General features: G+C 40.9%; 1 protein-coding gene across 2 annotated transcripts in view; it reads right to left on the bottom strand.

Annotated features, from left to right (window-relative positions):
- Positions 1–6,583: 6,583 nt before the first annotated feature.
- LOC138032840 (insulin receptor substrate 1-B-like) overlaps positions 6,584–15,551 on the bottom strand; it is a 50,182-nt gene continuing 41,214 nt past the window's right edge. For both annotated transcript variants that reach the window (XM_068880551.1, XM_068880550.1), the window contains exons 5-7: positions 11,719–11,853; positions 10,605–10,687; positions 6,584–9,049 (exon numbers count right to left, since the gene is read on the bottom strand). In XM_068880551.1, the coding sequence (XP_068736652.1) occupies positions 7,871–9,049; positions 10,605–10,687; positions 11,719–11,853 (1,397 nt within the window). In that variant the 3' untranslated portion in view covers positions 6,584–7,870. The remainder of the gene's footprint in view (positions 9,050–10,604; positions 10,688–11,718; positions 11,854–15,551) is intronic.

Below are 15,551 nucleotides of genomic sequence, written 5' to 3'. Positions count from 1 at the left end.
GAGCACTGTGCCCCTTGATTTCCTTTCTCTTGAATTCCAAACGCTTTCCAAACTTTCAAGCTTAGCATCAAAGTCTTTGCACCCGTCTGAGTCAATAAGCCCTTTTTCCTGCTTGACATCAGACCTAACGTGGTGTTACTGGTATTCATGCGAAAAAAATTGGGTGATTTTCGATTTTGGATAATTCCGTCTTTTAGGATTTGGGGTGATTTTCCGTCATTCCGTCTTTTAGGATTTCGGGTGATTTTCCGTCATTCCGTCTTTTAGGATTTGGGGTCATTTTCCGCCATTCCGCCATTCCGCCGTTCCGCCGTTCCGTCATTCCGGCTTTTAGGGTCGCCCACGATGATGTTTGTAACATCGAAACATGTCTTCGAAATTAAAAAATGTCATAACTTTCTTAAAGATAACTTCTTTTTTCTTAACTGTTTGTACAGGATCTAGTGGCTTATTTTGATGTTTCTCAATGACGCATCATTCATATGATATTTAACAGTTCCCATAGGGTAGCCATTCAAAATCCTCTTGAGGTCATCCAGGGCAGACTGTAACAATCGGGGTGACGAACAAATTCTGATGCAGCGATAAGCCAAAGTGCGCACTAGGTTTATTTTGTATTTACGCTGGGTAAAAGAGTCCCACTTGGTGTAAAGACCAGTGAATGTCTTCTTTCGATAGATTGATGTTGAGAAGGAGCTGTCACGATTGCGTTTCATAAGGATATCAAGGAATGGAATTTCATCGTTTTGTTTGGCGTTTTGAAATGGCGTTGTGATTGTAAATAAACATGATTACTTGACCAAGATGAAACAGTTGATATGCGAGGGGCATACACTTGTTATCAAGGCAAATTTCAATAGTCTCATCCAGTGGGACATTAGTAAATAGTGAACTGACATCAAAGGAACACATTATTTCGCCGTTGTGAGTGTACTGTTTGGCCCATTCTGCAAAACTGAAGGAGTCTTTAATTGAAAAACAGTTTGTGGAGATAGATTGGAGGACGCTTACAAGGTACGAGGCAAGATTGTAGTCGAAGGTAACAAATTAAACTTTGTTCTCTGGACTTTGTCGGGTTTTCCACCTAGATTACCCCGATTGGTCCTACGAATTTACTCTTCTTTGCAACATAGAAGAGTCATTTCCTCATCTTTTGACTGTACACTCCTTCCTTTAAAGACAGTGTTCGCTAGCCACAGAAAGCTTACATAGGTATTATGTGCGGGTTTTTTTATAAAGTATCACGAATAACTATAGTCGAGCATGTTGGAGTCAAGTTTGTAAGTAGTGTACAAATCTAAACGAGATGCTTCCGTGAAGCATACACTGGGTTGCCTGTGGTACGTGTTACAGAAAATTAGAAGGCACTGAATTGTGTGGTATTGAACTACAGCATTCCAGTCTCTGAAGAATAACAACCTTTACCTCGGTGTAAAAATCTGTGAAAATTTTTGGTAGCTCGTGGTAGGGTTACGTTATTGTTTGATGTTTTTTTGGCTCTTTTGTTTTCCTGTTACGTCATCTGCGAGTTTCACAGGTTTTTACACAGAGGATGAGCCGAACATCTATGAGATACATTATCGCAAATCACAATGCTGTCAAGCCCAAAAGCAGAAGAAATGGTTAATAAATATGAAGTTTGTTACTATCTGAATGTTTTTGTGCTGTCACGCAAATGATGTAATTTCATGACACTCAAAATTCGCACAAAGCGTGAGTTTCATGTAAACAATCTTTGCACTAGTAAGTGGTAGCAATAAATTGGATTAACCAGGAAGTTAAAGAAATATTGTTGCGTTACCAAATAAACTTCATTTTACACTACAATGACAAAATCATTTGTCAGAGAATTCCCGTCTCCTAGCGTATCACATTTCAACGCACGTATGCAAATTTGTTAACTCATTTTCACCGCGTCCTGATTCCCGCGAAATTTTTCTTCTTTCAAATATCAACAAAAATATTATTTCTCGTCAAGCGTTCCATCTTTTATGTTCAAATAACCGCTAAAAATAAAGATTTTTTTAACGATCTATCCGTATTCCGTAGATATTTTTTCATCATTTAATATTCTGTCAAAATCTGTCAAAACACAAAAATAGCAACGCACGCAACAAATTTAGTCGCAATTACCGCTTCGTCGAATTTCCATGCTTAAGACAGGAACTTTTAGTTATTGTGAAAATATTTCTCTATTCGTTAACAATCACCCTTTCAGAGAAATCGACCGGTCTGCAAATATTTTATGAGTTTTTGTCAATGGAATGCCAAAAGGCCACGTTGGATGTTATGCATAATCGGGCGATCAAGTTACGCGTGTGACCTGTTATAAATATTTTTCACAAAATGTTCCCGAATCGTCAAGTATCACCACAGAAGATAAGAACATCATTCTAAAAGCTTATTCTACGCAAAAAGTAGGTTCTAAACTCTAAAGGTAATTTTGAGAATGGAAATCACGAGGCATGGTATATTTAACTAAGTTAACAGAACAGAAAGACGCCAACCTCATTTTGACACGAAAATGCTTTACTATTGCCATAAAAACTATCCACTTAAGCTCGCATATTACAAAACATGATGAATTCATAAAGGCCACCTTTTCCCGCGAAATATTTGTTGAAACAAACAACATATTTGCTATTGGAGGCAATCTTTCTTTTAAAAAATTCTTGGCTGTCACATTTCATATTATTTTTTACCTGAAGACTGTGCAGAGAACAGAGATCACTGATCCACTTAAGGTGTTCGATTCCTTCTCTGTCTTTGTTGAAACCATAAGTTACCAGAGAATTTCCCATTTGGTTTCAGTGTACTACATTACAGCACACTTGGTAAGATATTAGAAATACAGCTCACTTCGAATTCGGCTTGACGGGCGATAGTTGTTGTCGAAGTCCATTACTCCTCGCTTTTATGATTCCAGACATTTATTTCCCCCCCCCCCCCTCCCCGTCTTATTTATCCATGTGACGTTCCATTCTTGAGCTCCATAAGGGTATATTTTGTTTAAAGATGCACTAAAACGCCACACGCGTTACCACGACTTTCGACGCCATTGCCGGTTTAATAATTAAACGTTCTCCTGTGTGCACCAGGGAAATCTACGTATTACCCCAGCCCCCTCAAACCAAACAAAATAAGCGCAGAAGACTCTATGCACAAAGACACCACTTAGCAGGGGAGCGACAGGCAAGACTTTTCCCGACAAGGAAAAAAAATAAAACTAGACCCTCCGTGAGGGTACACTGGGTTGCCTGTGGTACGTGCACGGCTCACAGGTCCTCACACGTTCGTACGACGAAACAGATCCTTTTCTGAGGTTAAAAACCTGGCTACCGGCCTATTAATTAATCATTTGTAGAAAGAAGAAATTCCTGTCCTCTTGAGGAAAAATAGACACGCATTGCTTACGTGTGGTAGTAAAGTAACACAGCGATTTATTCCATATAAAATGTCAACTGAGCTGTGTGTTGTCTTCCAGGAGATTCAAGTTGTCCTTGCATAATATGTAGCTCTAACAGTGCACGATCTTGTTTTGGTATTGTCTATCATTGTAGTGCCATGGTAGAAGTCTTGGGTAAATAGCCTGAGAAGACATGTGGTTACTAGCAAAGTACTGAACCCAGAAAGATTGAAGGAAATAAATGGGAAAAGAGAAACATATGCTTCTGGGCTTCTGAAATTACTGATGCGACCTTGAAAGCTTTTTGATGATCTGCATTGAAATAAGGCGAACCCAATGGGATGTACACTGGCAAGTGATACCTTAGAACAAAAACCTCAAAAAGAAGGGTTATCGTGTTTGAAACAAAACGAAAAGCAGCTTACCTCGTACCAAGTTTGTGACTTTTTTCCAACCAAAGTGTTGTGCTACAGTGCTTCCCATAGACAATTTTAAAGTTCTGTGCTCAGTTACCAGGCCTTTGAACAAAAGCGAGGCTGGAGTTGACCTTGCTTTGACACAAACCTTATTTCTTTTCCTATATTGTAATGCTAACGAGTTTCTATTTACATAAGAAAAGCAGTGACTTTTGAAGCAAAACAAGGATAACTCCAGCCTCGCTTTTAATCAAAGGCCTGGTAACTGCACACACAGAACTGTAAAATAGTCAATTTTTGGTTTCCCCGTCACACAATCGTCACGCAAGAAAAACAAAATTTCCACCAACCATTCAATTGACAAATACAAACTGTGATAGAAACGTAGATACTATTGATGAATAACAAATAAGCACCGTGTCCAAGTCCGACAGCTGCCCAATATCCTGTGAGCTGGCTATATAGCAAAATGTATCTGCAAAATTGGTTACAAGGGTATTATCATTTTCGGAGTGAAAGGACCCTCTTTACATCGACAGATTGAATGGCAAGCTATTCCCAGGCTTAATGGAACATTCTGATTGGCTGGTTTCGGTTGGGATTTTATAGTAGGGATCATTTCGACGGCAACGGTCCGTTTCCATATTTTTTTCTATCACCGGGAAATTCAAGTTGAGCGAAAATCAAAGTTTTCAAAAAGCGGAATTTAAATTTGCTTGGTTTACACACGAGCCTAAAGGCTAGTGTGTATACCAAAAAAATACAAGTGACTTATGGGATATTCCACGATATACCACTCGAAAGCGTTGCATAACTAGTTAACAATTAGACCAGAAGCCCGCAAGGGCTACGGGTCAATAGCCCATGAGGCGAAGCCGAATGGGCTATTGACCCGTGGCCCTTGAGGGCGAAGGGTCTAATTGTTTTAGTATCACCCAACTAGTCGGACAGAAAAGGCAATAACAAAGTTAGCAAATGCAAGTTGAAGAAATTTGGGAATAACACGAAAGAAAGTGTCACGGTTTTCGCTACTCGAGGACTATTACTAATAGTCCTCTAGTAGCGTAGCCAATCAAAATGCAGGATTTGCATTAGTCCACTAGTTGGGCGATACTAATATATATTATTAAAAACTGGATCATTGGATAACGCAATTCGAGAGTTTTGATTGGCTAAGCCATCATGGGTTATGAGCCATTATACCATGATCTACAAACACGGCAAGCATATGCGTGGTTTTTTGGGTCTTTTTCTTTTTATTGTAGTCTAGTTTTCTATATTTTGGGGGCGTTTTTAATAAAACAATTATTCCACTCGCGCTTGTTGGATATGAGATGATTAGCGGTTTTAATACGTTTACACATGAAGTTGTTTTAGTCTGTGACGAACGAGTTGCACGTGATGAAACATAAATTATCAGTTTCACAAAATGTGCTACAATTAAAAATATATAATTATCTTAGAAGACAAGAATATCAATGTAAAAACGAATTCTACCCAAAAATAGTTCTGGAGGTTACTTGGTACGAATTGTTTTCCCGCACAAACAGTCTAAGTTTTCTGTTTATCAGTGACAGACGTTTCAGCCTGTTCACGAGAATTCCACTACGCATAAGGCCATTCTTGTCTCACGAAGCTCAGATCTTTCTAAGCGCACACATCGAGACTGGAGCCGCGGAGTTTGTAGTTTGCGCACGCGTAAATGCGGTGTCTCTGTGAGTTTCGTGGACGATCAAAAACAAAAACCTTGTGGCTCAGCTTGGCCTTGCACAAGGTGAACACAAATAACCTGAAGATTGAAAAAATCATTCCCATAAGCTAAGGTTCCCCACAAAACTTAGATTCGCTATTTGGACATTTTCTGACGCTTGCACGAGAGAGCAATGCATTTTACTATTAGTGAAATGCACTGTGGCCTCTTCCTTACTGTGACCTCTTTAGATTCTATTCCTAACTACATCCACCCCCAACCCCCGCTAAAAATAGGAACCTTTTGCAATGACGACGTTAACCAAAATTAGACCGTCATCGTGAACCTCATCACGATGATTCGTCGTTATTCCACCCGGTTCCCGTGTAGAATGCGTGCCAACTGTCCAACGATTGAACTGGTATAAACGACGTTTGTTTGAAGCGAATAAAGCTAAAATTGTAGTCGTACAGTTCAACTTGGACAATTCAAATATCGATCCAACGGATTTCACTTCGAGTTCAGGTTTTGGATTATACGGTCCAACATTATTACTGCCCTGCAGGGCCCCGAGAAGGCGGAATCGTGGGGAGAATGACGTTAAAGATGCGATCGATTCAGAATGCAGCAATAGTCTGAAAACCTGAAACTCCATTGTTGTATGCTAAATCAGTCATGTACAGACGACTCAATCTCAGGCGGTTGAGCGTCTGACGTCATTTTCTCCTTCTCCTACTACTACTGCTACTGCTACTGCTACGGCTACTGCTACTACTACTACTACTACTGCTACTGCTACTGCTACTGCTACTGCTGCTGCTGCTACTGCTACTGCTACTACTGCCACTGCTACTGCTACTGCTACTACTGCTACTGCTACTACTGCCACTGCTACTGCTACTGCTACTGCTACTACTGCTACTGCTACTGCTACTACTACTGCTACTGCTACTGCTAATATCAAAAACATGTGCAAAGCGTGCAGTGACATTGTTTTTTCGCTTATTCGTTCTAGTCTTGATCAACACCGTCCTTGCTAAGGTCCCAAAACATTAAAGAAACACGACAAGGTTATTTTTATTTCATTGTTTTATTGAATTTCTAGGGGCGAGATATGGTTGCAAAATGCAAAAAATGAATTTTGACGTTGAGCATTTCACATTTACTAACTAAAGTCTTACCAATTTTTAAAATTAATTGATGTTTCCGTCTATTTCTTTGTACGGGGTAAAAATTTGAACTTGGATTTCATCAAAAAGACAGGAGTCACTTCAAAGTCTTTGCAAGGGATTGCGGTTAGGTTATTCCTCAATGGTTATTCCTCAACTGTCTGCTAAGTAGCCTGGCCTTTAGGTTGAAGCGAGGCTGGAATTGGTTTCACTACACAGCATCACTACTTTATGAAAAATGCATTTGTACAAACATTCACAAAATAACTTTGTAGAAGTGGAACCGACTGAAAAAAACGAGAAAATAGTTAAACATGCGAACTAATCATACTTCAATACCTAATCACGTTCTCGCCAAGTGTTAACAGCATCGGTCCCTATTGTCGTTGGCCTACAGAAAAAAAATATCGTCCCTACCACTGGCCTGATCAAACGGCCACAGTATATGAGGATCTATCTATATTTAAAAGGCCTATCGAGTTGCGTCTTTTTCAACAATACCGTGACGCCATTTTCGAAATATCAAATATTCAGCTTGATAGTGAGGACAAAAACAATAGAAACACGCTGGAAAAAATGTGAAAAATATTTACATATCATCCACTTTCCTTTGTCTTCGTCCTCACTGCCTCACTATCAAGCTGAATTTTAATACATCGAAAAAAGGCCTATTAACCTGTTCTTAGAACTGACATTTAACATTTTGGGATGTGACATCCGTACCAGAGGTGAAGGTGTGATATGCAACATAATCCAAACATAAAAGATAATAGGAATACAATTTGTGAGTTCTGATACTTTTCGAAACAAATCTTTAATTGCTGGTGAAAGCGACACTGAAATTCCCGGACAATTTTCGATTTATTAGAGAGATTTAGCATCGCGTTTCCTTGAAACGGCAAACGTGAAACGGCAAACGGGAAACGGCAAACGTGAAGCGGCAAAAGGGAAACGGCAGGCTGTTGCTTGTCACACAAGCATGCAAATTCTCTAATTCTAATTTGTTTTTCTCTTTTTTCCCCGAAAAGTTTCTCGATATCTGGAGCTCACAGACAAGAAATCAGTGAGGTAATGTCAAACGAGTTTCTTCCATTCTTGGCAAAACGCAAATTCCAGTCTTGAATGCTAAATCTCTCTATTTACTCACCATGGCAACAATAGGCGCTAGACGATCAATTGCCTTTAATGGTTAGGATGTATTTATCAGCTCTCTCGTCTCTTGTCTGGCCTGTCGGATGCCATCAGACTTCCTAAAATCCACTTCTGCGTATGCGCACTTCACAGGTGCCGATCTCGGCCCAGGATTCGTCTGGTAGCACGAGCTCAAATCAATGTCAGATGGCCGTCGACGAGAAGGCGATGCTGAAGAGCTAGTTCGGTCTCTGTTTAAGTCAAGTATAGCGTAATGCAGTTCTTCAGTTCCCTTATCTTCTTGAGTTGATGCAAGCGTTGTATTTGCCATACACTTAAAATGTTCAAGTTTGGCTGGTTCGCTATCTCTCCTACGAGATCGAGGCGACTTCTGCCACCTTTCATTGGGCGGTGGGCACATATAGCCATTCGACTCTTGTTTCGTGCTTTCTTCTGATCGACTGGCTGTTTCACAACTGTTATTATTCCCGCTTCTTTCAACAATTCTTCCCGGAATAAAATTAATGTATTCTGGCATGTCTACTGTGCTTTTGCTCTTTGTGATACCGCTGAAATCAATGTTCACATACTCAGGACCTTGCTCTGAAAGCGCAGATTCCAAACTATGCTTCCTAAAACCTTTGACCGAAGTATTTTTGTCTTGAAATTGGACAGAGCTAATATTGACATATCTGTGCATGTCTTCGTATGAAGATGACTCGACCCTGCCATCAACGCCGTTTTGCGGGCTGTGAGGATCAAGTTGATCGCCTTCTTTCAGAATCTTCTTCCGGCCAGCGATAACATTCACGTAAAGTGGTTGGTCATGGGAATCAGTGCTCGGAGAGAACTCCTTCAAATTTGGCGCCGGCACAAAATTTACGTACAAGCTCGGTATGTCCTTTGGCTTCATGTCAGTATAATCTTGATTTGGATTCCGGCGAGCTACCTCCGGAGATTTCTTAAGGGAGACAAACTCGCGAATGTCGAGTTTATTCGGCAAAGCGCTCTCATTTGTCCGTCGTTGCCTAGGCGACGGTGACCTTTTGGGTTTAACACATTCACTGCGCACGCCTGAACTTTCAAAATTCCTGTGCTGTTTCTCAGCCTCTTGTCTTAATGATATCATATCCGGGTCCCCTTCCTGGGGGGTAGTCTGCGTCGTTTTTGTTCCGAGTCCTTGCATGGCTTGGAGCTTGGGAGGTTGCATGTCCATGTAAGAATCACTGGTTCGTCGCTACAAAAAAGTAATCATGAAATGAGTAGAAGGACTAGAAACAAATATTAAGAATCGTTTAGCTATCTTACTATCTTGCTCTCACTCTAGGTTGACTTAATTACCGGTTACATAATTAATTGGGTGTCTGTTTATCAGACGATCTTTGAGCTTAAAATGTGGCAAAAGTATCACTATAGCACTGATGTTGTTAAAGGAGAATAAAGCGTACTCTATGGGATGATTTCAGTTACTGACATTGTTAACATCAACTACGAAGTTTCCCCAGAACACTTGATAGTAACTTATCATGGAAGAATTTGTTGAGTATAGTTGATGCGGGCCCTAAGCAACGACACTATAAGCGATCACATATATATCATATATCATATATCTTTCTTTACCCTCGGATTTTAGAGTAGCTTGGTGCAGCTAATATCTCCGAGCATTTACCCTCCCAGCCATGATACACCACAGAAGACAGACCACAACACCGGGAACTACATGCCCTACTCTTTGCGACAAGTGTGCGGGTTCTTTTACGTCCCACAGGATTATGAACATTGAAGGGTTATGAGACGGGACCTCCGGCTTATCGTCCTTATCCGAAAAGACTAGAGAGTCTAACCATTTGCAGATGTAATTACAAAGGCAGCACTTTCTCCTCAGTTATTTAAAGGCCCTCAGCGTTGGTCCGGCCTGAGTTGAACTCACAACCTCCCGCGTGACAGCCCCGTGCTCAACCAACTGAGCCACCGATCACAGATTTAAGATGGCTCCGAATCTGCTGTTCCGAATTTTTTAAACTTTGCAGAAAGTTTCATCTTAGTCTTCTGATCACTTTCCAGCAATAAAAAAAAAATGAGGTTCACCGAGTTGTTTTTGAAATATTAGAAACTAAAGCCAAAATATAGGGTGTTTTTGGCCAGGCTTTCGCGTTACCAAGGTAACTCACTATGTCACAATAATGACCGCACTTTGTTCAGCAATAACTTGTGTTTCTTATGGTACCATAACATTGCTAATACAGCGTTGTAGTGCAAAACGTTTAATAAGAACGTTAATAGAAAGCTTTGAAACTGGCTTGAACCACCTTAGATTTAAGTCAACCGATGATGATCACGAAGGTCCTTATACGTAAGTGAAGTTTACAGATTACTTTTATGTGACCGGAGAAGAAAGGGAAGAAGGGTGACTGGTATTCTTTCCATTAGCTTCATGAATGCAAAATGCTCAATCAAGAGAAAATGAGGGGACAGAGAAGGAGGCTCAGGGCGTTGGCCGGGAGATGTTATGTCCACGAGAGTTATTTTTAGACGCTCGTCTAAAAATAACATTCGTGGACATGACATATCCCAAGGGCTGGACCGGGAGCCTCCCTCTCTGTCCCCTCATTTTCTCTTGGCTCAATCCTTTGCGACTTTGGTTTGCCATGATAAATTAGATTTTTTCCTTAATTTAAGATGTTGAGATTAATTTATGCCAATGCAAACAGAGATTTACCTATACATGTAAAGAACGCTTAATTCTCTGTTTCTTCTTCTTGTGGTCTTCAGATTTTCCTAGAATTCCTTACCTGGTTTAAAAGCATCTTCATATAATCTTCTGTGTTGTCTGCCAGTGATGCTATCTTCCCATTTGGTCCAACGTTCACATATTCTATGAAACCGAGCAAAAGTACATTCTTACATGTGCCTCAAACGTATAGAGCACAACAACAACAAAAACCGACAATTAAAACGTAGTACAACAGAAAACAAAAGATGCCCTGTTGCTACCCTGAATAGAGCGAGGCTCACTTTGTGGATACCACATTCAAGACTTCACAACTCGTCTCCCCTAACAACTTTCGACACCAGCAAGCTAAGCAGGGATGGCGCAGTGGTGAGAGCACTCGCCTGCCACCACTGTGGCCTGGGTTCGATTCCCAGAATTGGCACTCCCACGTGTGTTGAGTTTGTTAGTTCTCTACTCTGCTCCGAGATGATTTTTTTTGGACACTTCAATAAAGTTCAAAGTTCACTAGCGGTGTTTTTGGTGCTTCAAAAATGGAAAAATTGTGGCCACAAAAGTGTTCACAATTAGCCATAAAATGGCAAAATCAATATGTTATGGCTAAGAGTTAACCCAATCCACAAAACGTACTGAGCTGTATGTCTTTTTTTATTATTGTCTTGAAATTTGGGGCTAACTTTCCGTGGGGCAAATAGGACATTTTCGAAATATCAAATATTCAGCTTGATAGTGAGGACAAAACCAATAGAAACACGTTGGAATGAATGTGAAAAATATTTGCATATCATCCACTTTCCTTTGTCTTTGTCCTCTAAACCTCTCTTTTAAGCTGAATTTTAATATGTTGAAAAAGGCATATTGTCCTGATACTTGAGAAAAATCTAAGGGTGCCAGTAAGAAGATTGAACCATCAAAACATACATGCAGATTTATTATTTTACAACCTGGAATTCAGGGGTTTTAATATATTTTTTCATAAGCGTCTGACGATGGTGGAATACGAGAGTCTGCTAGTATTTAGAAAGAGGCCCTAATGCCAGCGGTAGACCTCTGACAATCGGCTTTTATTGAATCCCCTGTGAATTGGGGAGGGGGGGGGGGGAGGGTAGCTGGGACCCCTACAGACTGGGGGGGCTTACAAACGGTACAGACGACTACTTCACTTGATCTCTAACCTGGTTGAGAACTCGTTGGCAGTAAAGAGGGAGAACTGATGGCAGATGGAGGACTCATCAACACCTTGTCACTATAAACTGAACTCCTGTCCTCTTGGCTTCCACATGAACTGTCCAAGCTACTTGTACCAGAACCTGGAAAGTGAACAAGAGCATTAAAGAGTTTGAGCTGTTTACAAGCACAAACTTAAAGTGCCCCTAACCCTTCAAGTTGTTTTTTTTTTGGGTAGATTTTCAAATCTTTCAAGAAGTCATTTTCGGATTTTTTTTTTGTTAATATTGAATCCTAACTTTTTTACGAGCGCTAAAAGTGAAGGCAGTCGCGACTACTTTTTCACCTATCGTTCGCATTAGTCCCCCACTGGCCAAATGTGTCAATTTATCGAGCGTGATGTAAGAAAAGGGCATCGTGCAAGCTTGAGTTGCTGGAATGTCCTTTTCTTACATCACAGATAAAAAAGTGTCAAATATCAGATGCTTCTCATTGGCTCGTTCCTAATGAGCCCTCAAGACAATAATTTGTCCAGCGTGGCTTATTGTGCGCAAAAATTAAAAAATTCAGCAACTTCAAGCGCTCGTAAGAAAATCAGGATGCAATATAAATTTTAAAAAAATTGCAAAAATGACTTCTTGAAAGATATGAAAATCTACCAAAAGCATAACAAGTTGAAGGGTTAGGGGCACTTTAACGTTTACCATTAGGGTATTAATTTTTGCTCAGTTTATCACTTTCGCTCAGCATCCAATCATGGGACAACAGCAAATGGCAATCCAATTGTGTGGTCAACCAGCCAACAGCAAAGCTAATCAAATAAAATAACGATAAATATTAATCGCACAAAAACAGAAATTAATTATTGAAGCAAGGTACAATATGTAGATCAGATCAAAGTGCCATGAACCTTCCACCCCTCACTTGGCAAACAGTATCAACACCCAAAAGGTTAGTTGTAGCAGGTACAATGTGATTGGCTTGCTACCCAAACCAAAAATAAAAGACTTTAGAAACAACAGGAGCAGCTGCAATACAGTACCAAAGGACAGCAAGCTTATGAAACCTGCCACAGTACCCTCCAAGAGAGTTAGTTAATGGGGCCCTTGTTCACTTCAGTTTACTGGTTTCTCCCTTTCTTCTTTCTGACTGTAGGACATAAATGACTACTGGGATTAAGGCTTAATAGATTTTACTCTGTCTGCTAGACACTAAACTCATCAATTGGGGGAGGGGAGTGGGGGGGTTAGGAGTCCTCTTTGACCCATTGACTCCTAGGAGTAAGCTTCTCAAAATAAACAACTGGTTCTGTCCTCTTGCCACCGCTGTCCAGACGGTCGGCACAAACTCCAATCCTAACCTTTCTGATCAATCCATCATCGTCGGGGTAGGGTTCCTCAAAACGGGATAGCTTCCAGCAATTCCTTGGAAGACTGTCATCCCCTAACATGACGAAGTTGCCCACTGGAATATTACAATGGGGTCTGAGCCGCTTCTGAAGGCTCATGAGGGATTGCTGGTACATGTACACATACCTCTTCCCCTCTCTTTGCCAAACTTCATTGGGCAGATGTTGTACACATCTTTGAATATAAGTCTGCCCCCATAAATATTCTTGGGGATGGCCAATGGCCGAACAACTTGTGACTTTTGTGTCAGGAGATAGTTTGGTGTGAAAGGATCAGGACTTTCTTTCCAGGCAAGATCATCAAGCATATATCAGGGGTTGGCTATTGACTATGGATTCGGCCTCAACCATAAGGGTTCTTAGGGATTCATCATCTCGTTGCATTCTATGGTTATCTGACAGAGGGCCCAGACACAGAGGGCACCGGGTTAGAGGTCTGTCTTTAAACACGAAGACGCACTAAAAAAGGGATAGCTTTATGCTCTGCTTTTGTTCGAATTCACTAAAGCGTGACTGATTAATTCCAAGATGGTGATCAACAAACAGCATCACAGAGATGGAAGCTCGAAAAGATATATTTAGTGTGAGAAAAAGGGACTTGTGATTGAAAAAGAACGACAGATAATATTATTATATGACATATTATGGACACAATGCCATAAGGGGCTTTTTCATTGCACAATTTATCACAGAGCTCTCGGTTGCATCCACGGTTGATTGATAAATCATTTGCATGTGGCTAAGGCACCATGCCTTTTATAGTTGGTCTTCGTGTTTTAGCTCTGTCTTGAAGTGAAATTCTCAACAAACTCAACAAACCACTGAACTCCTAACGCTTGCTCGACAGGAAAGAGATCCTTTGTCAAATTCAGTTCTAACTCCTTTAGCCCGTTTTAGTCCTTTATAACATCCTTTGTCTTTGTGATAAACTTGTGCAGTTTAAAGCCTCCCTACATGCTTCTTGGTATTCTTAATCAGGTTGATAGCATGCTTCACTGATGGTACAGATTTAACGCCATCATCGACGTAGAAGTCATTCCGAACATATTTGGCTGCTTCTCATCCACACTCTTCTCCATAATCATCCGGTTTGGTTCTCAGGGCAAAGCTGCAACACTCAGGAGAAGACACTGTCATGCGAGATTCCACCAAGAGCTTCTCCATGTCCCCTTCCTCCCTCCAAAGGAACTTCAAGAAGATTATCTTCTGTTTTCTTGGTTGATGCCCACATGGTGAAATGATACCCATACCTGTAAAAGAGACCGGTCCTTCGAAAAGCAGCACAGCACATTATTTGCAAGATCCGGTCCTTGTAGCAGATGCCTATTCAAGGAGGAGCCCTTGTACTCTGCACTTGCACAAAAAACCACTATGATCTTGCCTCTTTCTTTCTTTCTTTTTTTTTCTTTTCTGGGGGGGGGTGATAAACCCCATGATGTAGGATGTGCCAGATCTGACTATCCTCAAGAGCCAACTCTTCAGCTGGGACACGCTCAGCATAACCTTTATCGATGACTTCCTTCATGAAGGCCTGATAATCCTTGCCATATGCCTCATTGCTCTCAAGTCTTCCTATGAGCTTGTCAAGTCAGCTCACAGTCAGGGACAATTCCTTGTTGTTGGGTGGCTGAATCATCGCATCCTTCACGAGAAGGGGCAACTCATATGTCTGTTTTCTCTTTGGTAAATTCTCTCTATGGACTTCTGAATAAACGTTCTGTCATCATAGGAGAGAGTTTGCTGATCTCCTCTAAACATGGCCTTTCGGCCCAATGAGCATTGGTTATTCCGTAAGAACAACTCGTCATGAAGCAGAGTAGGGTGTGGGCCATTGCAGATATTACAGTTCTTATTTCGGCAGTCCGCAAGCAAAACATCCATGGCAAAGCCCTCTTGCGTGAACAATCTGCATTCTTTCTTGGAGTGAGATCTTTGCAAACTCTTTCCACACATCAAGTCTGTGTGCTCTGTTAACGACGTCACAAAATTCGTTCCTCGTTCCCTCTTCTTTCCTTGTTCATGTGCACTTGACTCTGCCACGAGGCACTTCATCCTTTGAAATTTATTGCTGCTCCTGCTCGCTTATTCTATCTCTCTTTTAATCTCCTCTTCTCTTGCCAGCTTGTTGGCTATCACAAGGTTGAAGGCTATTCTTGTTTCTCTTTTCATGAAGTCGCAAAATGCTGAGAAGAGTGGGTAAAGTGCTTCATGTGCACTATTTCTACAAAAGCAGTCGCCTGCACTTTGCCCTTCGGATCCTTGGCTCAACCATCGGTCTACTTCTCACTCCAATGTTCTACCAAGTACCGGGGGATTTTCACAGCATTTTATGATTTTTATCTAGGTCGTCGAGGCCCTTGAAATGTGTGATCAGTTTGGCAGTGAAGGCCGAAATCAACGAACTTGGATTTTGTGTCGTTCGCTGATTCTTTT

The sequence above is a fragment of the Montipora capricornis genome, chromosome 14, assembly GCF_036669925.1.
Source record: "Montipora capricornis isolate CH-2021 chromosome 14, ASM3666992v2, whole genome shotgun sequence".
NCBI classification, from domain to species: Eukaryota; Metazoa; Cnidaria; class Anthozoa; order Scleractinia; family Acroporidae; genus Montipora; species Montipora capricornis.
This window is presented reverse-complemented; position numbering and strand designations above follow the sequence as displayed.